The sequence below is a fragment of the Myotis brandtii genome, unplaced genomic scaffold (assembly GCF_000412655.1).
Source record: "Myotis brandtii unplaced genomic scaffold, ASM41265v1 scaffold326, whole genome shotgun sequence".
NCBI lineage: Eukaryota > Metazoa > Chordata > Mammalia > Chiroptera > Vespertilionidae > Myotis > Myotis brandtii.
This window is the reverse complement of record NW_005362534.1, coordinates 1378859-1403160: the sequence shown is the minus strand read 5'-3', so window position 1 is coordinate 1403160 and position 24302 is coordinate 1378859. Positions and strand designations below refer to the sequence as shown.

At 38.4% G+C, this 24302-nt stretch overlaps 1 protein-coding gene across 4 annotated transcripts in view; it reads left to right on the top strand.

Annotated features, from left to right (window-relative positions):
• The window catches only part of LOC102246653 (chromosome unknown open reading frame, human CXorf23), a 45840-nt gene that overhangs the window by 6590 nt on the left and 14948 nt on the right, over window positions 1-24302 (top strand). For 2 of the 4 annotated variants that reach the window (XM_014543463.1, XM_014543460.1), the window contains exons 4-10: window positions 59-709; window positions 9867-10039; window positions 12599-12716; window positions 13405-13468; window positions 14950-15065; window positions 20628-20730; window positions 22635-22727. In XM_014543463.1, coding sequence (XP_014398949.1) covers window positions 59-709; window positions 9867-10039; window positions 12599-12716; window positions 13405-13468; window positions 14950-15065; window positions 20628-20730; window positions 22635-22727 — 1318 coding nt within the window. The remainder of the gene's footprint in view (window positions 1-58; window positions 710-9866; window positions 10040-12598; window positions 12717-13404; window positions 13469-14949; window positions 15066-20627; window positions 20731-22634; window positions 22728-24302) is intronic. The other 2 variants (XM_014543462.1, XM_014543461.1) reach the window with 2 other exon arrangements.

Sequence of the window (24302 nt, the reverse complement as noted above, 5' to 3'; positions counted from 1 at the left end):
CATAGAAGTTCTGACTTTCTTCTGTAGTGCGAGTATAAACTGCTTTATGTCATCACAGGTATCCTGAGGATCGCGATTACAGAAAATACAGACACACATCAAAAAGATCTACAGGCAAGAAGAAGTATGAAAACAGAGACTCTTCTAGAAACTCACATCGGAAGTCTAGGCATTATCTTTCACATTACCAAGAAAAGGAAGATCAGTGGAACCTTCGACACCGAGCTCATCGACATGCTCGGAGGAACTCCCCAGAGACCAGTTCAGCAACCAAGGTATCCAGGGACTATCACCACAAACATCCTCAGACCTCAGATGAGGACCAGGACTTTTCTGATGGAAGAACTCAGAAATACTCTAAGGAGGAAGATAGAAAATACATTTCTCAAATAGACCTTGCAGAAAGAAAGTCCAGATATTTTAATACTAGAAGAGACAGAGAGACTGAAGATGGGCAAGTCAAAGAAGCTTCTAAACCATCTAAGAAAGACTGTTCTCCCTCTACTGATTCAGATAAAAACAATGTTATTTTGAGTCCCTGTAATGGCAAACGAAAGAAGAAAAAAAACAAAGAAGGGGATGGCAGAAGAGAGGGCAAGTCTTCCAGTTACCAGTTTGGTAAAAGTGAATATTCACCTGCTAGTCTTAGGAAGAAATCGAAATCACTTATAGTTAAAATAGATGTGAAGGACACAGTAAATACACCCAGGTATTATCTTTGTTTTTTTCTTAATGATATTTAATAACTATTTTTGCCACCTTTATTAGAAGCTTTGAAAATGAAATTAATAGTGTGTTTAGAGTCCATTAAGGGGGAGGGATTGCCTAGATTTTTTTTAAAAAAGCCCTTTAATGAGGATGAATCTCATGATTAGTAATATAAGCTGATATGTTTGCTTGTTTCCACGTTGTATCTTCAGATGCTTTTGGGAGGCAGAGCATTCTCTGGAGTTGTTCTTCATTAATTTGCATGTTATTATGCTGCCAGATTCTCTGTATTCAAGGATAGGCTGGGTGGAGTTCAAGGAGACCCATTCCTTGCTCAGTTTCTCAGAGCCTATTTTCCCTGTTGCCTGACATTCAGAGATTTTTTTACCTGGAAGGACCTTAGTAGGCCCTGATTTTATTTTTATTTTTTTTAAAATATATTTTATTGATTTTTTACAGAGAGGAATGGAGAGGGATAGGGAGTTAGAAACATCGATGAGAGAGAAACATCGATCAGCTGCCTCCTGCACACTCCCCACTGGAGATGTGCCCGCAACCAAGGTACATGCCCTTGACTGGAATCGAACCCGGGATCCTTGAGTCCGCAGGCCGACGCTCTATCCACTGAGCCAAACTGGTCAGGGCGAGGGCCCTGATTTTATAGAGCGGGAGAGTGAGGCCCTGAGACATGAAGCAACTTGTTTAAGTCAGAGTGCCTGAGTCTCAAATCTGTGTGATCCCTTGTGACTCAAAGAAGCTGGTGACTTAACGTGGTTATTGATGCCATCTCAAAAAGACTGGGGCTCACTCAACCTACTAGATTCTCCTAGGTATAGGCAATTAGGCTAGGGTCTACAAAGAGGCCTACTTATAAGATATTTGGTTTAGCTCTAATGATTTTAAAAAAATAGACTACTGTTGTAATAAGTTATTTTCTCCTAAAGTGGTTTGCATGCTTTCTTGCATTATGAATATTACTTCTCTTTATGAATTCTGAGAATAAGGCACTATTTGGCTATTTCAGGTAAGTCTGTTCATTACTTAAATACACCACCAGTATGTGGATAAAAGTGATGGACCATGTTGATTTGGTACATTTATGTTCACCGTTGACTCATATATCTGTTTTTGAATAAAAAATAAGTGATGGGCCCAGCCAGTGTGGCTCAGTGGTTGGGCATCACCTGTGGGCCAGGAGGTCACGGTTTGATTCCTGGTAGGTTCATTTCCGGTCAAGGTACGAGCCGGCATTATGGGCTCGGTCCCCAGTGGGGGGTATGCAGGAGGCAGCCGATCAATGATTCTCTCTCATCATGAGAGAGAGAGGACGCAGGCTGGGCTGAGGGACTCCCCCCTCCAGTGCATGAATATTGTGCACTGAGCCTCTATTAATAATTTCTAGCTCTCTCTCCCTCTCCCTTCCTCTCTGAAACCAATAAAAACCAAACAAACAAGAGTGATGGACCACATTGATTTGGTACATTTTAGGTTCACAGTTGACATATCCATTTGAATAAAAAACAAGAGAAAACAAAATCCAAGCTTAGGATGTGACAGGGAGTTAGGTAAATCCAAAGTCCCCCCGCCCCCACTTTTTTTTTTACAAAAACTATTTTGTTCTTTTTCTTAAAGTTAGGTATGGCAGTCCCTCTCCCTCATTTGTTTTTGCACTTGCAAAATATACATATGTATATTTATATGTGCATAGAAAACATTTACAAGTACAATTATAGTACAGAAAGTTAGACACATAGAGGTGGGAAAATAACTCATAATCCTACTACCCTAGGACAATTTTATTAATATTTTAGTACAGCTCCTCTTGTTATTTTTCTATGTATATTTTATGTGGTTGTCATAATAATCCTCCTATATAATAAAGCCTTAATATGCAAATTGACCCAATGGCTGAACAACCGGTCATTATGATGCGCACTGACCATCAGGGGGCAGGCGCTCAGCGAAGGAGCTGCCCCCTGGTGGTCAGTGCGCTCCCACAGGGGGAGCTCCGCTCAGCCAGAAGCCGGACTCACGACTGGCGAGTGCATTGGGGGTGGCAGGAGCCTCTCCTGCCTCCGAGGCAGTGCTAAGGACCCCTCAGGAGTCCCGGACTGCGAGAGGACGCAGGCTAGGCTGAGGGACTCCCCCCCCCCCAGTGCATGAATATTGTGCACTGAGCCTCTATTAATAATTTTGTATCCTATTTCATATAATATGTCTTAAATCATTGTGTGCTATTATATTTCCTACTATTCTTCATTTTAAGAGCACAAAGGCTGCTATAAGCATCAAATTTAGGGATGTTAAGCTCTTTTTCTTTCCAACATTATATCATGAAAATGTTCAAATATACAGAAAAGTTGAAAGAATTATACATTGAACACCTATATACCCACCACCTAGAATCTACAATTGAGATTTTACTCTACTTTTACAATCACATATCTGTCCATCTGTTGTTCCATCTTATTTTTTGATGCATTTCAAAGTGAATTGCAAATATCAGTACACTCCCTTTTAAATACTTCACTATTTAATTTTTGTTTATAGTTTTTTTCTTTTGAGGTAAAATTACATATAATTAAAACACAAAAAGTCTTGAATTCTTTTATAAAAGTAACGATACCCCCACATTTAATAATGAAGTGTTTTATACTTAAAAGGGAATAAATTGGCTGTAGCACTTTTTGTTTTTTTTTAATTCTCACCTGAAGAGTGATGATATTTTTCCCATTGAGTTTTTAGAGTGGAAGGGAGGGGGGAATGGAGAAGAGAGAAACATCAATGTGTCTCATCTATTGGTTGCCTCCCACATGTGACCCAACCTGGGGCAGGGATCGAACCTGCAACCCAGGTACCGTGCCCTTGACTGGAATTGAACACAAGACCCTCTGGTGCGACACTCTAACCAATGAGCCATGCTGGCTCAGACTGGCTATAACACTTTTAAAGAGTGCTAGAAATAGCGAGTTTGAAGGGTTTTATTTTAAAGTTACTGAACACTGTTAATTTTATAATATGATATTGAGAAATTGTAGCTTGATCATCATGTACCACAAAAGTGAGCTTCCTAAAATTGAGGTTGCTATATCTTTTGTGTGAATTTATAAACTATAATTTTATGAAATTTCATGGCCTATCAGTGGGGCCTGTCAGCATGTTTGAATTACCTGACAAGGACCTGAAAGATAGCTTGTATAATAAAAACCTTCAATTGCAAATCCTTTCTATTAAAAAAAGCTGAAGAATGAATAACTTAATAACTATATGCATCTTTTCAGTCTGATAAAGCATCATGCTCAACAAACTCTTTTTTATTATAATTATTTATTGACTAATGAGTTGTGGAAGAGTTTTGTGGGGTTGAGTTGAATTATATATGGACTAATGAAGTATCCATAAAACAAAAGTAGTTAATGCAAACCTCAGTAGAGTCATGTTTTCAACTATTATTATACATTAGATTTCCCTCTGCTTGCAAAGATTAAAATACTCCTAGAGTGGAGAGAGGTATATGTTGGTTAAGATCTAGAGAGTTTATCCACTTTTTTTTGAAAGACTAAGATGATTCATTTTGTGATTTGTTTTCATAGCTTTGGTCAAGTATTGACACATGTAGTTAAAAACATATGGCTATCACCTAGTGATTTTTCTAGATTCCAGTAGAACAGCAGTAGAGATAGATACTTATTTGAATGTTCACTGCATAGTTAATAATCTGTTAACAAAGAACATATTGTAGTGACCCTCTGTCAGAAACTGCATTATCAGAGGTAGAAGATACATATGTCTCATAATTATATGTTTCAGAATGTAAGTTAGGGAGTCACAATATGAAAATTTTGTGGTTGAGGAAAAAGCCTAGCTCATTATGAACTATTATGAACCCCAAAAAACCTGTTGTATACATCTGGAAGTCTTGGGGCAGATAGAGTTGTGGTTTAATGTTGGGCTGAGTGGTGATAAAGTGAGAGCCTCAACCTCAGTCAGGGTAGGAAGGAAGTGGAGGGAGGAGCAGGGGGGATGCCTGTCTCTGGAGAAGAATAAGCTGGTGCAGATGGACCCGAGGCTCCTCTGACCTCCCCGGCTGCTGGTGTTAGGTATCTAGGATGCGAAGGTTGGCTAGCAAAGTTGATGTTGGACTGAGCATATCAGCCACAATTTAATCCTTTTATTTCTCACTGAAGAAATACAAAGAGGACCTCCCTACCCCCATCTGATTTTTTCCCAGTCTGAAAGGGGATGAGGTGGCTAATGGGCCCCAGAAGACATTGGAGCCCTGATGATTTGAGAAAAGGGGTTCTGTGTAGGTGGGGGAACAGTGTAAAAAACCATAGCAAGGACTGAAGGAAGGTGACCTAATCACACAAGTTTACCTATGATAGGCACTGTTCAGCTGGAGGCAGAAGAAGCTGTGGGTGGAGATATTTTTGTGATATATAAGCCTGCTACCTCACTGTTATGTAGCACCAAAAAGTAAGGCTTTTCCTCCCTAAAATATTTCATATATAATAAAAAATTAATGGAGAGAAGATTCCCTTTTATTCCTATCACCCTAGTTTCTCCTAGTGGTTCTCAAGGGGTCTAATAGAGAGAGGTGAACATTCTGTTTGGGGTTGGGGTACATAGGTTTTTGTCTCCTGGTGGGTCACTAAGCATTTCTGGCCATGCCTTTTTGGGCCCAAATTAACCTGCATTTCCTCCTGGCTATATAAGTCTGCTCCAATTGGCCGATAACTATTGAAGTTGGGTTGACAGGCTCATCATAGCATTCTCTGAACTTTTGTGTATATTTGAGATTCTATAGTATAAAAAAAAATAAATTTTAAATTGCTCTAAATTAAGTAAAAATTTTAGAATAAAAAGTAAGCCAAAAAGTTAAAAAAACAAAATTAAATTGGAAGTCTGTTATCTTTTTAGCTGACTCTCATTTGAAATGATCCAAATCATTTTCCATTTATCATTTATTCATTCAGCAGGTATCTTTTCAGGATCTACCCTGTGTGAGACAGCCTGTTAGGGTACCCTGGGACTAGATGGGCATAAGATAGACTTCTTCTTCTCTGGTCTTGCAGACAATAGGACGATGTTGGTAATACCATGGTATAGTGAGTGATGTATGAAGTGGTGTGCAACTCCAGTGATCTCAAGCTGGGAGACGTAGGGAAGACTTCTTTCAGGAGTTGACATGAAGCTAGGCTTTGAAGATTATGGTGTGGTTTAGACACGTGATGAAAAGATGAAAGACATTTTATGTTTATAGATTAAGAAAGGCAGAAACCACACACCGGGACTTTAGAGGTACAGGAGGCTGCAAAGGCAGGACTGCCACACAGCCAGCCTGATTTGACAGGATTAGCTAATAGGAGAAGACAGGTGGCTCAGTTCTGCTGCCAGGGGAATGCCTCCTATGAGGAGGCTTGAAAGGACATTGGGGTTGGCAAGGCCAGTTAGGGGACTTCTGTGAAACAAATAATGAGATGCACAATTAAGGGAGTAGTAGTCTCCCTAACTCTTTTTCCTCAACCCCAAAAATTCTAAATGTGTTCTTCAGGAGACAGGAGCGATTTAATAATTGGGAAAGTGCTTTATGAACTGTTAGATGCTGTACAAAATGTTAATTATATTTGGAAGAAAACTAAGAAAAGAAAACCTTTATGTGTTTTATGGATTTTGTTACCTATTATAAGCTTCCTAAAGGCAGGGTTGCTTTTTGTTTGTTTGTTTATATTTTTATTGACTTCAGAGAGGAAGGGAGAGGGGGAGAGAGATAGGAACATCAATGATGAGAGAGAATCATCGATCGATCGATCGGTTGCCTCCTGCACACCCCCTACTGGGGATCGAGCCTGCAACCCAGGCCTGTGCTCTGACTGGGAATCGAACCTGGGACCCTGTAATCCACAGGCCAGTGCTCTATCCACTGAGCAAAACGGGCCAGGGCAGGATTTTTTTTTACTGTTGTTTTGCCATATCTAAATTTTTAAAATTTGCGAACCTGGATATGTGCCCTGACTGAGAATCGAACCTGCAACCTTTCAGTGCACGGGACAGTGCTCCAACCAACTAAGCCACACCGGCTAGGACTATATTTTAATTTTTTAACTATCTGAAATTCATCTCAGTGAATATTTGGTCTTTTAAGCTTAGCTACTTGTGTTAGGGATATTTCCTGAAATTGTTAAATTGCTCATCAGTAATGTCACAGGAAATAGTAAAAAGGAAAATGTGAACAAAGAGGTGATTAAATTTATAAATGTAAATACCTAGAACATTTTTTATTCTCAAGTCTCAAAAAGGTTTTTAATATAGCAAAAGCATAATTTTTAAAACACTAAAATTTTAGGTTATATTATTTTCATGGATATTTTCTAGAAAAATAATTATTTTAACATTTTTTTTATTAACAATCTTGCAGTGGAGTAACCCTAGGATACATTTTCTAACTGTTAGCAAGTTTAAACACTAATATTTGAGGAATTAAATACAGCTTCACTGTATACCACATTATTCCTATGGGTTGAGAATTGGGCATGGAGTAGGTATAAGAGTTATGCCAGTAATAATAAATTACATGTAAATTTTAATAATTACTGAAAGGATTTATCAACTTGTTTCCTCTTGGGAGAAACTGAGGCTATAATAAAAACGTATCAATTGATTTCCTCTTATGGATGTATTTATATAGTTATATTTAAATGTCTTATTTTCCTTCTATAAAATGTTTTTAAAAGCTATGTTATTCTTTGATATGGCAGGCTTTTTGTACCATAAAGCCCCTTTAAACAGAGAGCATTTATAGTTTTTGTTAGTGAAGGTTGTTACAGGGCCATTCTAGCTTTTCGCTTTTATCACTAAATGCATTTTAGCTAGTTATCAGATACACAGTGGGAAGCTAGTAGCAAATTAGAAGAGAAGGGAAATGGGCCTTCTCACGAACATCTTTCTAATGAATCAAGGAATCCACAGCAGTGGCATCAACCTGCTACATAATCACTTCTCCATGTTCCTGCCTTGGTAGGGAGTTGTCTCAACAGCACTGATTCGAGAGCAGAGAGCACGGAAAGTCAGATGGAAGCCTTTCCTCTGATAAGTTAAAAATAGGCACTTAAAGCCATCTTGTTAGAGGAGTGAAATTTTTAAAAAAATGTTTTTATTAATTTCAGAGAGGAAGGGAGAGGGAGAGAGAGATAGAAACATCAATGATGAGAGAGAATCATTGATCGGCTGCCTCCTGTGTGCCCTGACTGGGAATTGAACCGTGACCTCCTGGTTCATAGTTCGATGCTCAACCACTGAGCCACTCCAGCTGGACAGGAATGAAAATTTTTAATTAAAGAATATGGCCCTGGCTGGGTGTTTCAGTTGATTGGATCATTGTCCCTTGTAACAAAAGGTTTTGGATTCGATTCCCGGTCAGGGCACATACCCAGGTTGCGGGTCCAATCCCCATTCAGGGCGCATATGGGAGCAACCAATTGATGTTTCTCTCTAAGAAGAATATCTGTAAGCCCTTCATAACCCTGAAGCAGTTATGGATATATGTCTTTTATGTGACTTAAATAAGTAAATCTATGCACATGTACATTTGATTATATGAAGAAGTATCATTTTCTCCAGTGGTGCTGCTGTATTTATTTGATTGATTGGTTGGATTACTGGAGTAAGGAAAGCTTTATTGATGGATACGGTGCCAACCAAGAAGATGGGACCTATGCTGCTGTTATGTCAAACACTAGAGGCCCGATGCACAAAATTCGTGCAAGAGTAGGCCTTCCTTCCCCCGGCTGCCGTCACCGGCTTCCCTCCGCCACCCAGGACCCGGGCTTCCCTTGCAGCCCTGGCTTTGTCCGGAAGGTCGTCTGGAAAGATGCCCGGTCTAATTAGCATATTATGCTTTTATTATTATAAATATTATAGGTTTTTCTCTTGGATGTATCTTCAGAGCTTGTAACATACTCATAAAGAACCTTAGCAGTTGTAGATCTCAAATATTTGGACAGTGAACTTGATTTTTGGCAAGAGCCCAAAGCTATTTAGAGTTAAGTGCAGAGGAGTAAGATGGGTGTAAGCTGGTTATTGCCCTTTTGGGTTCAAAATGAGGTATAAAGATAAAATAATGAGACATTTTCTTCTGTGACACATAAGCTTCCTCCAGATGAAGAATTTAAGAGTAGTTTTAAGCAAGAGCAGCATTCTTGGAATAAGGTCTAGTTTCCCATTAGGGCACTTGGAAGGATTATGTTCATATGAATGCTTGACCTCGGGCATGTAAAGCAAAATAATCCGGACATCAATTAACTTGGTGCCATGACACCTTCCCCATAGGACTGTTGTAAAGATGAAATGAGATCATGTTTGTAAGCTCTAAGCCCCTGTGTTTGGCATACGGTAAGCTCTCAATAATTGTTAGCTATATATCATAATAATAGCTTTATAATGGTACCTAAGGGTAAGGAGAGCTCTTAATGAAAGTTATAAAGATTCAGAAATCATTAAAATGGTAAGATAGCTGGGTTTATATAATAGACAGTAGCATTTCTTTAAGGATACATTTATGGTAAACACTATAATTAGTTCTAATGGTCATAACTTTGCTAACAATTGAGACTGTTTTCTGAGAGTTTACTGAGATTTTCTAAGTGATTAGATTAATCTCAACAAAATTTGATTTTGAAATATTATTCTAAGCTTCTCATTACTGATATAGAGATATAAGGGTTTCAATGACGTCAGAGAAGTTGTTATGTTTGATATCAGCTTTTAAAGTGTGGTATTTTAAGATACTATAAGCTTGCTGGATTTATAATCTTATGGATATTTGGGAGTAGAAAATAATCTAATTGATTTTTTTTGCATATGGAGTATATTTAATGCCTTGCTGTATTATTAAAGTAAAAATTATTTAACTCAGAATTTGAGATTCTTATTATTAAAGTGGCAAATATTTAATGATCTCTGATTTGAAAAGAACTCAAAACCATGCATCTATAGCTATTTTCTCCTCATCGTTGTATACATTTTATGGCATACAATTTAGTGCCTTAATTATAAGAAAAGATAAACATCTTTTTAGTTTTATAACTATCTTGATTAATTTTTAGTAAGTGTTTTTCTCAGTAAAATACTTTCAAATTTACATTTACAAATTATTCTAGCTTTCCTTTTAGCAAGACAGAGAGACAGATGTCATGTGATTTGGTTGCTGTTGGCAGGAAAAGTGAGAACTTGCATCCAGTGTTTGAACATCTTGACTCAACTCAGAATACTGAAAACAAATCTACAGGAGAATTTGCTCAGGAAATCATAACTGTAATTCATCAAATTAAAGGTTGGTATATTTTGCACATACGTTAGGGATAACACAAGAATAATGTACTGACTTTTCACTAGATATAGGAAAATATCTGTGATATTGTAATAGTAATTCATATTCATTATCAGCTAGATCATTAATTAGGAAATTGGTTGAAGAGAGTAGCAAATATTAATTCAAGCCTAGTTGTTTATTTAATTACTAGAGGCCCAGCGCACAAAATTCGTGCATGGGTATGGTCCCTAGGCCTGGCCTGCAATCAGGGCCATCTTCCCCAGCTGCCCTCAGCCAACCCCGCCCCCCGGTTCCCTGTTTGCCATTGGGTGATCGGTGCTTGACAGCGGGGGGAAGGGATCGAGAGGTTGGCTGTTCCTGCCCACTTGCCGACCCCACCCCCGCAGCGGGTGGCCATCAGGCTATCAGAGCCTGCCAGCCGGGGAAAGGGACAAAGAGGTGGTCAGTGTGCCTCATAGTGACTGGTCCAGCAGTTGTTCTGGTCGTTTTGCCGTTAGGGTCAATTTGCATAAACAGTGCAAATCCTATATAGGGGCCTGATGCATGGGTGGGGGCCAGCTGGCCTGCCCTGAAGGGGGTCCCAGATAGGGCTGGGGGTTCCCACTGGGGGGCGGGGCTGGCCTGGGCAAGGGGCCGAGGGCGGTTTGCAGGCCAGCTATGCTCCCAATCAGGGTGGGGGTCCCTGCTGGGGGGGTGGAGCCAGCCTGGGTGAGGGGCTGCCAGGGATTTGCAGGCTGGCCCTGCCCCCATCAGGGTGGGGTCCCCGCTAGGGAGCGGGGCCAGCCTGGGTGAGGGGCCTGGGGTGGTTGCAGGCCAGCCATGCCCCTAATCGGGATGGGGGTCCCCACTGGGGGTGGGGCCAGCCTGGGCAAGTGGCCACGGGCAGTTTGTGGCCAAACCCCCTCTCCCCCAACCCCAGCTTTATCAGGAAGGATGTCTGGAAGACATCCAGTCTAATTAGCATATTACCATTTTATTAATATAGATTATTTTAAAGAGTACTAGATTCTCAAGGTAGCATGACACCTAGGCCTAGCTATGCTTTATATGCAGTTCCAATAACCTGGCGCTTCAACTCATAGTACATTATAAATCAAAAGTTACAGAGGGAGAGGTTGGCTGCTGCAAAAACCTGTGAACTGAGAGCAGCAAGAAACAATAACTGATAACAGAACATGAAGGAGGAAGCAACAAAAACCAGATATGAAACTTAAGAAATCTGGTGACATTCTTTTTTTTTAATACTCTTTTTAAAAATAGTTTTTCTTGATTTCAGAGAGAGGAAGAGGGAGAAAGAGATCGAAACATCATTGAGAGAGAAAAATTGATTGGCTGCCTTCTGCACACCCCTTCTGGGGAATGAGCCCGCAACCCAGACATGTGCCCTGACCAAGAATGGAGTCTGAGACCTCCTGGTGCGTGGGATGACACTCAACCAACTGAGCCACCACACAGGCTGGGCTGGTGATATATTTAATGCCCATGAGGGCATTACAGGACTTTGTGCCAGAAGGATGATGCTTAGTGATCAATAAAAGATTCCAGTTTTATTTGGCATACTTTGTAACATTAGGGAGTTGTATAATAAATAAAGATTTGCATTGACTTGTTTTGTTATGCTGGCCAATTTCTATTAATTGAAAAATGTAGTCATGTAGAACAACTTTCCTAAATGATCCTGCGTAAATAAGGCAATTATGGGTATTATAAACTAGACACCTTTGAGAATTCCAAAATTTTTATTTTATATATCTTACTAGATAATCACATTAATCTTTTCTTACATTCATAAAAACATATTTCAAAAAAATGAATTATTTTCTCTGCATCCCGCAAACTATGGCATATATTTACTTTGAAGTACTAGTATAAGGTCTGAAACAATTCGCCTTCTTAGTTCCAGCCCCTCTTACCCAAAGGAAGTGTGATTCTTGGCAGAAAGGGAGCTGGCATTGCAGAAAAAATCCAGGCGATTGTCTTGGAACAATAACTGCAAGTTAGGAAAAATGATTGCTTAAGTAGCATTCTGATGAGTCAAGTGTATTATCTTTCTCTCTCTCCTGTTAAAAGCCTGCAGCATAGCTGATTTCAGAATGTCTTCATGAACTTCAGTTAATGTTAAATGGCATTAGGAGGCCTTCTGTGATATGTAAACATAACATTTAGCATTTTTTCAGAATCATTTTTATATTTCTGGGTTGTTTTTAGAGTTACTTTTCACTCGAGGTGAACTAGAGCTTCTCAAATACGGTAGTTCTTGTCTTGGAGAAGAAAGGTCCTCACTTTGAGAAAGCTACTGTCTTTTCCCCCAACAAGTAAGCAGGCATGTCAAATAGGAACAGAATCTATGGGTTAATAAATCAGGTACGTTACTATTGCTTGGGCTTGAGAAAGCATGGAAGCACTATGAATAGTCTGTGGAATGTTTAGGTCCCACATATTTTCAAGAGAACACAGTTTGGATGATTTTTAATCCCTTCTTCCTGTGCTTATATATATAATCTTTTAAATGCAATCAGTTTTGCAATGAGATAAAACTTCCTTTTTTCTTTTTTTCAGCAAATACTTGTACATCATCTGGCGTTACTCTACATGAGCGTTTCTCAAAAATACAAGATACACCAGCTACAAAAGGTGCAAATGAAATTAAATCGAAATTAGATGCAGAAATTCACAGGTAATGATTAATTACTGTATACCCACTTAACTCATGTGAATAAGCCTCAGAAGAGATGCGGGAAGGTGCTGCCTCCTGGGCTTGCTGTAGACTCTAGGACTGGATTTCCTACCTAAAAATAGGACAAACCCAAGCAGGTACTGGGGCCTGTGCACTGTGATGGGATAGGTTGTACTGAAGCCATTGACTAGCATTGTTGAATGTGGAGGACTTTGAAAATGTTTTCCTACCTAACTTTGATTCTGCTGTGTCTATAGTAATTGCCTACTGAAGTTATCACTGGAAGAATGAAAGACAGTTGTCGAGCCATTGAAATCATGGGTTGCTTCATGTGGTCAGAAATGGCTGTTCTGAGAACAGCTGGATGAAAACATATATGTCTTCCGCTACTGGCACCTGTTTTGTGAGCTGAGTTGAAGCAATGTTAGAATGCAGTAGATCACTGGAGTAAAGTTTAAGGTTACACAAACTAGTGATTTGAGAACCACTAAGGTGTCACTGGGGGATGTTCAAAGGATATGAATGTCTTGGGAAACTGCCACATAGATGAAAAACTACCTCGTGGCAAGTTTCTTTTGCTTCCTCCAAGACACACCAGTTTTGCTTCAAATTCCATTCTGTAGTAATGGAATGAAGGTATCAGTGTATAACATAATCATTTGATTGTAATATGCCTTTATTGTTTTAGGAAAATAGATATGTGTTTGGCTGAGCTTCGGAATAAACAAAATACGGTATGTGGTTCAGAACAGGTAAGTGCATACAATTTTTGTTGCGAGATTATTTTATCGTTGGCATAAGGAATGGAAAAGGGAACAGGATGGGGAGTAACAAAAAGGGAGTTAAAGTAGATGAAGAAGAAGGATTGAGATCCAAGAATCTCCACGGGATTCTAGTTATTGGCCAGGTTGCAGAAAGACAACTGACAAAAGACAAAAATATTCCCTAAGAGAGACAGTCCCTAAGGACAACTGCTTTGTAAAATTGACACAAAATTGTAACCTTTATTATTCATTCCAGACTTTACACTGAAAAGCTTGTAGAAAGTATGTTTGATACCTAGTTTTTCCAAAGTAGTTGCATAATGTATTTTTAAATCGTATGTAGAGTGAATGCAAAAGAACTTAGTTTTATTTGATATTGTCCTTCTGTTTATTGTAAAATGTGTAAACGAGTATATGGAATATGAACAAGCAAAATAATGGAAATAATGCTGAATTTTTTTATTGTCACGTGTTGTGTGTGGTGGTTCCCACCCCAGACCTCCCGTCACCCATTTCTTGGCTAATTAGAAAAAACTATCTTAACTAGCCAAGCAGGAAGAAAGCTGGCTCTTGTTTTAGAAGTATATTAAGTTCTAAAAGAGCTGCTGGTTTATTCACTGAGAGTAAAGAGTTTTTCTTAAGGGGAGATTTTAATACATTTCTGATAAAATAAATAAATAATTGTTTTATTTGTGAATGGTTACAATTTTTATTGAACTTATGGAGATAGGTTAGTTTATTAAATGAAATTTTCAGAAAATTTCTACTTATCAAAGTACTGTAATCAACTTAAAGGAAATTTGAGGGCTTTTAAAAATTAGAGGCTAAAAAAATCCTCTAATCTAACCCCTTAACACAAAAATCTGGTTTGGTCATCTTTTCTTGCAGTCCTACCTCTCGCATTTTACCATAGTCACGATCATAGGATAGGCAGTTCTCCAGGCTTTTTTTCTTTTTGCTTAAACTGTAATAACACTCCTTCTATGTAAAAAGCTCTGAATTCCCCGTGACCTTTTATGATTGAGGCTTTTCAGTTTCAATTACATTTTTTTCAAACACTTTTTAATAAATGTTTTTATGATAACTTCCACATTAGCATAATTTAAATGCTTGTACATTATTCCTTTGACTTAAATTTACCATAAAATCATTCTTCCCTTCTCCTTTAATTTTTTTATATTTAAGTTGCTTTTCATTGTTTTTTGTTGTTATTTTAAATGTAGCACTTTGAATATATTTGGGTAGATAGCCTTTTCTTTGGAATAGAGTCCCAGAAGTGGGATTCCTGGTTCAATGCCATAAGCTTTTCTTACTCTGTATCTAAAAATATTTTTATTAATTTACACTACAATTAGTTGGATGAGTACAAGATAACTTATTTAGGACTTTTGCTTAAGGTTCTTTTTAGATATGGTCTTTGTGCAACTAACAGTAATGTGAATGGTTTGTCTTCTGTCAAAATTCCTCAGACTCAGGTCAAAGTAATAGATCCAAATGACCTACGACATGACATTGAAAGAAGGAGAAAAGAACGGTTACAGAATGAAGATGAGCACAGTTTTCACATAGATAGTGCTGCAGAGAGGTAATCAGTAGATGAAAAACATCCTGTTATCAGGGAGTTTTTGGTATCAGCGTATATTTTTCAATTATTTTTGTGTGGTGATAATTTTAATTTTAGCATAGGGATTTAATCCTTCAAATCTATTTTATATATTTAGGTAGAATCTATTAAAATGTTTCAAGTTATTCACTGATCATCATATGCTGTTTGATTTAAATTATGAGGAGTAAGTGAATATTTGAGGTCTTGATAATTCAAGAAAGGAGTATAACAGTTTTTTAAATATTAGCAAGAGCAAGAGCCAGGACCAGCAAGTTTATGGATTATTTGGCTCAAACTGATTCAAACTCAGACACATTTTGCCCTTTAGATTCTGGTATTCTTTGAATATTGCAAAATTTGCTGAGATCAGTGCAGTTCTCTTCATGAATGTCTGACCATGAAACAAGCAGGTGTAGTAGAAAATGCAAGGAGCCCTAGCCGGTTTGGCTCAGTGGCTAGAGCATCGGCCTGCAGACGGAAGGATCCTGGGTTCAATTCCGGTTAAGGGCACATGCCCGGGTTGCGGGCTCGGTTCCCAGTAGGGGGCATGCAGGAGGCAGGAGACTGGAGTTTGAACCCCACCTCTGCCAGTTTGTAAGCTCTTGGGCATACTTGCTTAGTTTCCTCTCTAAAATGAGAATAATCAATTGGCAATGGAGAGGTTAGAATAGTAAATGGGCTAGTACATGCAAAATACGTAAGCCATGCCATGGCAGATTGATTGGCAGTAGATTCTTGTTTTTCTTTCCCATACTTATGCCTCTTTTTAGGGGCTCTGAGTATTGTAGGTTGGCCCCAGTTCATCTCTAGTTTTAAAAACTTTGTGGAACTCATAGCAACGGTGGGACTCCATGTGATTATGTGGTGTAATTGAATGGGACAAAATTTCCAGTTCACCCCAATAGTTCTCATACTATTTGGATCTCCCAGAAAATGTGAATATATGACTAGAAAGGGCAAATGCTAATTCCCTTTCCATGGTCCTTAGTGTCAAATTACTGATACTTGACTGGACTTTTAGGTCTATGATTAACTAGGTCTTAAGTCAAAATATATGGAGTTTGTTTAAAACTGGACTTGATTCTGACAATAAGTTTGGGACCAATTAAAAGATAGCAAAACTGTGTTGAGGCATATAAAAAAATTGAAAGAAAAATAATAGCTCGGCAGGTGAGGCTCAGTGGTTGAGCGTGGACTTATAAACCAGGAGGTGACGGTTCAGGTTGCGGGTTTGGTCCCCAGTGTGGGGCATGCAGGAGGCAGCCAGTCCACCATTCTCTCTCATCAGTGATGTTTCTCTCTCTCTCCCTTCCTCTCCAAAATCAATAAAAACATGTATATATTTTTTAAAAGTTTAAATCTCATTCCTTGGTAGGTGAAAGTGACACAAGCTCTCATGCTTTTCTTGACTCAGCAAGTGTAAGAGACTCAGTGTACCAAGAAAGAGGATTTTAAAAACAGTTAAGATAATCAACAAATAAAGACCATGGAATGCTTCAGAATATATCTTCACGCTTTGAACACTGAATTCAACACCTGGCTCTGTAGTGACTGACATTAAACAATTTATTTCATCTCTATTTCCTCAGCTGTAAAACAGATAAGAATTATACTTACCTCACAGTGGTGGTTAAGACTAAGTAGAGTGATGCATGTAAGGCACAGAGTAGCTGGTCAGTGATACATATTATTAATGTTAGCCTTGAGGATGGTGCTGTAGCATGCAAAGATTTTTTCCTGTAAGTTGTCTTTTGCTGGGTCAGTTGGTGGTGTAGTGGAATCATGAAGTTTTTTTTTTAATTGAGATATTGCCATAAAATTCACCCTTTGAAAAGTGAACGAACAATTCAGTATTTTTTTAGTATACTCACGAAATTGTATAACTGTTACCACTATCTAATTCCCGAGCATTTTCATCATGCCCAAAAGAAACCCTGTACCCATTAGTTGTCACTTCTTATATGTCCCTCTGCCCTGCCCCTGGCAAGCACTAATCTACTTTCTGTCTGTTTTGACTATTCTTGACATTTCATATCATTTCAGTCATCTAATATGTGGCCTTTTGTGACTGTTTTTATGTACCATAATGTTTTCAACGTTCTTCTATGTAGCATGAATATTCCTTTTATGGCTGAATAATATTCCATTGTGTGGACATGTCACATTCTGTTTATCCACTCACCAAATTGATGGATATTTGGGCTGTTTCTACTGTTTGGCAATTGTGACTAATGGTGCTGTGAAAATTTGTGTGCAAATTTTTTGTGGACATATGTTCTCATTTTTGTATACACTTAGGTTTGGAATTGCTGGGTCATTGATAACTTTGCTGAACTAGAATTAACTTTATAGAAATCTTTTATTCATATATTCAACAAATATTTATATATGTAATTTCTATGTTCTAGTCATTACTTAAGCACTGGGCATGCAGTGAAAAGCTATACACCAAGCATTTGCCCTCATGGAGCTTATAATTTAATTGTAAGAGAAAGAAAAAATAAATATATTTCAGTCAGGGTAGGTAAAAGTAAGGCAAGAGGAACTTTAATCGAGTGATAGTGTGTTATGATTTTACTTACGATAGTTATGGAATGCACTTACGTTTGTGTGCTTTTTAAAATTGAGCAGGGATGTGAATTATGTGCCTAGCCATAGGGTTTTTTTTGAAGGGATAGTGCAAATGTGAAGACCTTGAGGCAGAATCACACTTGCTCTTGAATAAGGATTAGAAAGGGGCCAATGAGGTTGTAACACAGTGAAAAAGGGAGAGAGTTCGATAAGACCAAATCACAAAGGGCATTGGAGAACATGAAGACTTTGTAATTTACTTTGAGGGAGATTAGAAAACATTTTGGATCCTAATCCAAGAAGAGACATAATCTCATTAAATTTTAAAAGGATCACTGTGCTTGTTGGGTGGAAAATGAACTGTAAGAGTAGAGGAACAATTCTTTCTCATGTAAAAAAAAATTAGAGGCAGGAAGGCAGAGCATGGTAGGTTGGAGCCATTGGAACCATGTTCCTTCGATCTTACTCCAGATAGCCCCTGCACATGGCACTTGCCTGGTAGTCCAAGATGAGCATTTGTGCCCTAGCCATCATGTTCACGTTCCAGCCTTTACTTTAAAGACTTCCTGGAATTTACATGTGATACTTTGGCAACATTGGTCTTAATTTAGTCTCCTGGCCATGCCTAGCTGCAGGGAGGCTGGGAAATATGTTCTTTAACTTGGACACTCATTTGCCCGGTCAAAAATCAAATATAAAAAATTTGTAAAAGTTTTATTGTGGTAAAATATGCATATCATACATTTTACCATTTTTAAGTGTACAGTTAATTGGCATTAGGTACATTCACAATGTTGTGCAACCATCACCACTGTTCACTTCCAGAAGTTTTTAATCTTCTTAAACAGAAACTCTGTACCAAGTAAACTCTAACTCCCCATACACCGTGCCCCGAGTCCCTGATATTCTTTCTGTCTCTCTGAATTTGCCTATTGTAGTTACATGTATATATGTAAGTAGAATCTTACAGTAATCGTCCTTTTGTGTCTGGCTTATTTGACTTATAATGTTTTTCATCCATGTTGTGTCATATGTCAGAATTCTATTCTTTTTTTAAACTTCATTCCTTTATAAAGCGGAATGATATTCCATTGTATGGATATCCTCATCTTGTTTATCTGTTTTTCTGTTGATGGACATTTGGGTTTCCATCTTTTGGCTATTGTGAACATAGTTGTTGTCATCTTTTTTATTATAGCCACTCTAGTGGGCATAAAATATTATTTAATTGGCATTTTGATTTGCATTTCTCTAGTGACTAATGCTGTTGAGCATCTTTCCATGTGCTTTTTGTGTCTTCTTTGGAAAGTATCTATTCAAATCCTTTGTTCATTTTTAAAATTGGATTCTTGTATTTTTATTATTGAGGTATAATGGTTATTTATAATTCTGGATACTACTCCCTTATCAGATAGGCACTTTGCAAAGAGGATATTTTAAATAAAGTCCATCAAGTAGTAGAACATGCTAGCAGTAAACATCTGAAAGAATATAACAAAGTTGAAAAACAAAAATATAAGACATTCTTAATTTAACTAGTCAGAGATGACCACTATTAATGTTTAGTACATTTTCTATCATTTATTTATTTATTTCTGAACATATATGTGTATATTTTAAATAATTGAAATTATCCTTATGATGTGGCTTTGCACCCTATTTTTTGATTTACTATCATTATCAGGAGTATTTTGACAGAACACAGGGTGGGTGTTTTGTTGTTTTGTTTTTTTTTTTACATTTCAAAAAAACCCGAGTGGCTAATTCATGTCAGGTTCTGGGGTCAGAGCTGGGGCCACAAAACAAACCATCCACGGTGTCTCCTCTGAAGGGATCAGCTTGCAGGGTGAAACAGACAGATGCCCCAGCAGTTACAAATGCAAGTGATCGGGTAGAGACCTGAGATGCTACATATGCACTTAGCAGGGGTGCGTAGGCCACCATAGAGGGGTATAGGAAAGCCTTCCTGGAACAGGTGCAAATGGAGCTAAATCTGGAAGTTGCTCTAAGTTAGAAGGAACTTACCACAGAAGGAAGTGCACATGCAAAGGCGTGGAAGCAGGAGAGACTGTGCCAGGAGCCACATGCAGCTAAACGTTCCTGAAGCTCAGTGCGCATGCTGGGAGGGAGAATGGAATGAAGCAGCCAGGCAAGGCAGCAAGGGACAGAGCAAGAAGGGCCCCAGGGATCATGATGAAGAGTGTGGATTTTGTCCCCATGTCACTGAGGGACAGAGACCTGTGGGATGGACTGAAGCAGGGCCGAGGCAGTGAGACGTTTGTTCACTGTAGAGCAGAAAGGGTGTGAGGAGCACCATGGGGAGATGTGGGATGGAAAGGGAGAGGACTCCGAGGGCTATGGAAATGAGGTCCTGGGGCTGGAGGAGAAGCCTAGGGAAGGACCTCCCTCCCACATAGGGCTGCCCTCCCTCTGGGAAGAGCCCTTGTTGGCTTCTGGCCCTAGTGGTGAGAGTAGAGGGGGTTGTCCTTAGCTTCTGTGACCCAGCAGTGTCAGAGGCCCCTGCTCTGTCATGAGGGGACTTTGAGCCCATCACACACCTCATCTCAGGTGCTTTCACCAATAAGAGTTTGTCGGCAAGAGGAGTCCAGTGCTGCCAAAGGCTTGAGAGCAGTTATTTTCTATCCTCAGAAAATACACATTCTCATGGTTCCAAGGCGTTAACAGCCCTCAGGAGGCCTGTCCTTGGACCCCAGATTGAGAATGCTGGTCCAAGGAATACTGTTTTACCCCTGTTGCTAACTTACACTCAGCTAAATAATGTTTGTTGATAAATGAAGGTTTTAACCTTGGAGACTATCATTTGTGATTTTAGTAGTGATAGATCATTGAGATTATTTTGACTGTTGTGCCACTTTGTCTCTGAAGGGGGTAATTTGATTTCTCATGTTTATTTGTTGGATAAAAGTAAACTAATAAAAGATTCTGATTTTCTGTCTCTCATTTTATTAGGAATAATCAGTTTTCCTGTTTTTCATCTCATGATGATAGCTTCTCAAACCCTCAATGTGCTAGAAGGTCAAATTCTAGAAAGTTTATTCAGACTCCTTACACGGTAAGATTGCAGTTCTAAATTTTTCATTTTTCTACATTCTATCCTCCTCAGCTATATCTATGTGTACAGGGATCACCAATATTTTCCATAATGTCTACAACTAATTGTTCAGTAAGTATGGGTTATAATTCTTTTGTTTAACATTAAGATTCTGTTGAGACATATAATTATGACAGAAGAAATGGTCATCTCTTATTTGATTTAGCAGGATTTTATTGCACTTATTATAGTACTAGCTTTCTTTAATTAAGAACAGTGTTATTAAGGTATAACTTACATACCATGAAATTTACCTGTTTTAGGTGTATGATTTAATAATTTTTTGTAAATTTACCAAGATGTGTAACCATTACCATAATCCAGTTTTAGAACATTTTTGTGACCCCAATAAGAGCCCTTATGCATGCTAACTTCTAATCTACTTTTTGTTTTTAAAGATTTGCCTTTTCATAGGGCAGTTCACAAATGGCAGCTGGCTTCCATAAGAGCAAGCAAGTGATGTCTAGAAAGATAGATGCCAGAGTGTGTTTGTAACCTAATCTCAGCTGCAGTACTCTATTTGTAAGAAGCAAGCCCACACTGAAAGGAAGGGGGTGGCATAGGGCCCTGGTCAGAAGTTGCCGGTAAAGTCCTCCCACTGGCCTATAGTAATTCATATCCTTTCACTTCCTTCCTCCCAGAGTCCCTGAAAGTCTCATCTCATTGCATGTATCTTTATGCACTTATTCAAATTTATAGACTTAGTATAAATTCAAGATGACTACTATGAAAAGTGTTTTATGTGACTTAAAAAAATTTTTTTTAAATAATTTCAGAGAGGAAGAGAGAGATAGAAACATCAGTAATGAGAGAGAATCATTGATCAGCTGCCTCCTGCATGCCCCACACTGGGGATCAAGCCTTCAACCCAAGCCCTGACCTGGAATGGAACCGTGACCTCCTGGTTCATAGGTCAATGCTCAACCACTGAGTTGCGCCAGCTGGGCTGTGACTTTTTTTTAACTGAGGAGAGAGGTAAAGGTATGAAAGGAAGATTTGTGAGAAGTATAGACTCAGATGGAATAAAGAGAAGGTTATAAGACTCTTAGAGGGCCGGTACACAACATTCATGCACTGGCGGGGGGGGGGGTGCCCTTTAGCAGTCTTGGAGCCCTCAGGGGATGTCCGACTGACGGCTTAGGCCTGCTTCCCCCCACCCACTGCTGCGCTTGCTGTCAGCCTGGCTTGTGGCTGAGCAGCTGAGTGGCGCTCCCCCTGTGGAAGTGCACTGACCACCAGGGGGCAGCTCTTGGTGGTCAGTGCGCATCACAGCAACCGGTGTTTCTGCCTTTCGGTCAGTTTGCATTTACCCTTTTATTATATAGGATTATTTTGGGGGAAAAGAAGCCATCTTTCAGAATGGGCCCTATCTTTTCTGTTCCCATCAAAAGGTTCAGGTTCTTTGTAGTTACTGTCTTAATTCTCTGACTTCTGATAGTTTCCTAGTCATGGCAGGAGCATTTGCTCAAATAATTGATCTGAGCAGCAAAACCTGCCTCCTACAGTGTTGAGAGTTTGTTTTCTTAGACATTGTGGATTCTAGCAACTCCTGATAATAATGGGTTGGTTTCTCTTCTGCATGCTTGAATAAATCCTACATTTTTAGTCCATTTTGTAAAAATTACCCATTGTGTTATGCAGGAGTATTTTTTTACACTTTTCACGTTTGTGAATTAAACTAGCCCTTCACAAACTAGCATGGTTTATGTGAAGGAAGATGTATATATGTTCCTGTAGTTAAGCTACATGCTACATGTTTTGTGTTCTTAATCTTGTACATTTAAAATGGGTGTTTAATGATAAAATGAAGTTTTAAAAGTAAACTTTAACATGTATTAACCCATGCTAATACTTTTTCCACACAGGATTATACTATGCAGAGAAACAACAACATTACTCACAAGGCATTTAAAGTTGAGAACAACCATCAAAACAGAAGGGGCTTTAGATCTTTTAAGGTATTGAGTGTTATTTTCCATTTAATTCTAGCTTTTGGTTTATGCTTTGAACATAATGTTTTAAGTAATGGCTAAATTCAAAGCTGTTTATAGTAGCTATATTCTTTCTGGACACTTAGAGTTAACTTTAATCAATTTAATGATGACTTCTTTCCTCAGGACTTGATTTTCAATTTTTTTGTAGCCAGTGGAACATTTTTACAAATATTACATGGAAATACAAATACATAAAAAATACACAGAATGGCTTTCAGTGGGGAGGCAGGCCAGGTCTCAAACCCTTCTTCTAAATCTGTCCCTTTATCTCTAAGACAAAAGTGCATAGCTATAGAACCTTCTCCAGGATTTACAGATATAAAAAACCCTGCCCACAAATAGACATGCAGCCCTCAGAGGCCTTCTGGATCGACCATCAGAGAAAGTTTCTGATCCAGGAAGCTTTGTTAAAGATACTCCATCACATTCTTCGTGTACAGCTATGTCTGATGTAAGTGATAGTTTTCATCAACCAGCATGTTTGATTATCCCGATAACCTCATCCCCCAAACGTAAGGGATAAGAATATAGTGCAAAATAGTGTATTTTTCTTTTCTTGCTCTCAGAAGTTGAAGTGCTTTTTAAATCCACCTGGACTGATTTTCCTGCTTATGATAGGTACTTTATTCATATTTTTTCATTCCACAGTGTCTTCCCTCCCCTGCAAAAAGGAGAAGAATCTGAGGTTTTTGTGTGTGAAAGGAGCAAGCAGGCTGGACGGAGTAGTTAGCTCAGTAGGAAGTTAGTATGAGCAGAAAGGTATTATAAACTATCCTCAAACCATAGAGTAGGAGGGTAGCTGAGTGATCTGTTAATACCTGGCTTCTTGAGAGTCAAAATTTTTAGATGTCAAAAGATTTTTTCCACTGGGAGCAGCACAATTAGTAGGCATTGAGTAGATAGCATTTTAGCCAATAGTTCACGTGCCTAAACACATGTGTGACATTAGATTTTCAAAAATAGCTATGGCCATAGAATATATAAACATGTTTTATACCATCTTTTAATGTCTTAAAATCATTAATTGAAAATGTGATGTCTGCATAGCTTAGAGACTTTGTCAATGGACTTTCAGATTTAAGTGCTTCCTACATGTTGTTCTAATCATTGGTCAGATATAGTTGATTGTAGTCTTTTTCTACAGTTGTTATGAGTTCTTTCATGTTATCCTTCCTCCTTAATGAAAAGTTCATTGACATTAATTATAAAATTTTAAAAAATATATGTAATAATTTTCTTGACCATTCATTTGAAGCTGTGTAACATTATATGATTATTTGGAAGTCCACAATCCTTTATAGTAAAATAGGAGGAGGAAACAATCCTTCCTGAAAAAAGGATTTGATTAAAATTTACTTTTTATATTAATTGAACTAATTCAAAGCCAGAATTAGTAATCACCTTATGAGATATGTAACAGTGGACATTGTAAATAGTATGCAAATAGTTTTAACAAAATTACTGTCTCATCATAATTCTGTTTTACCTGAATTTTTTATAGTCTTAAAAAAATAATTGGAAAATAGGTGTGGTTTAAAT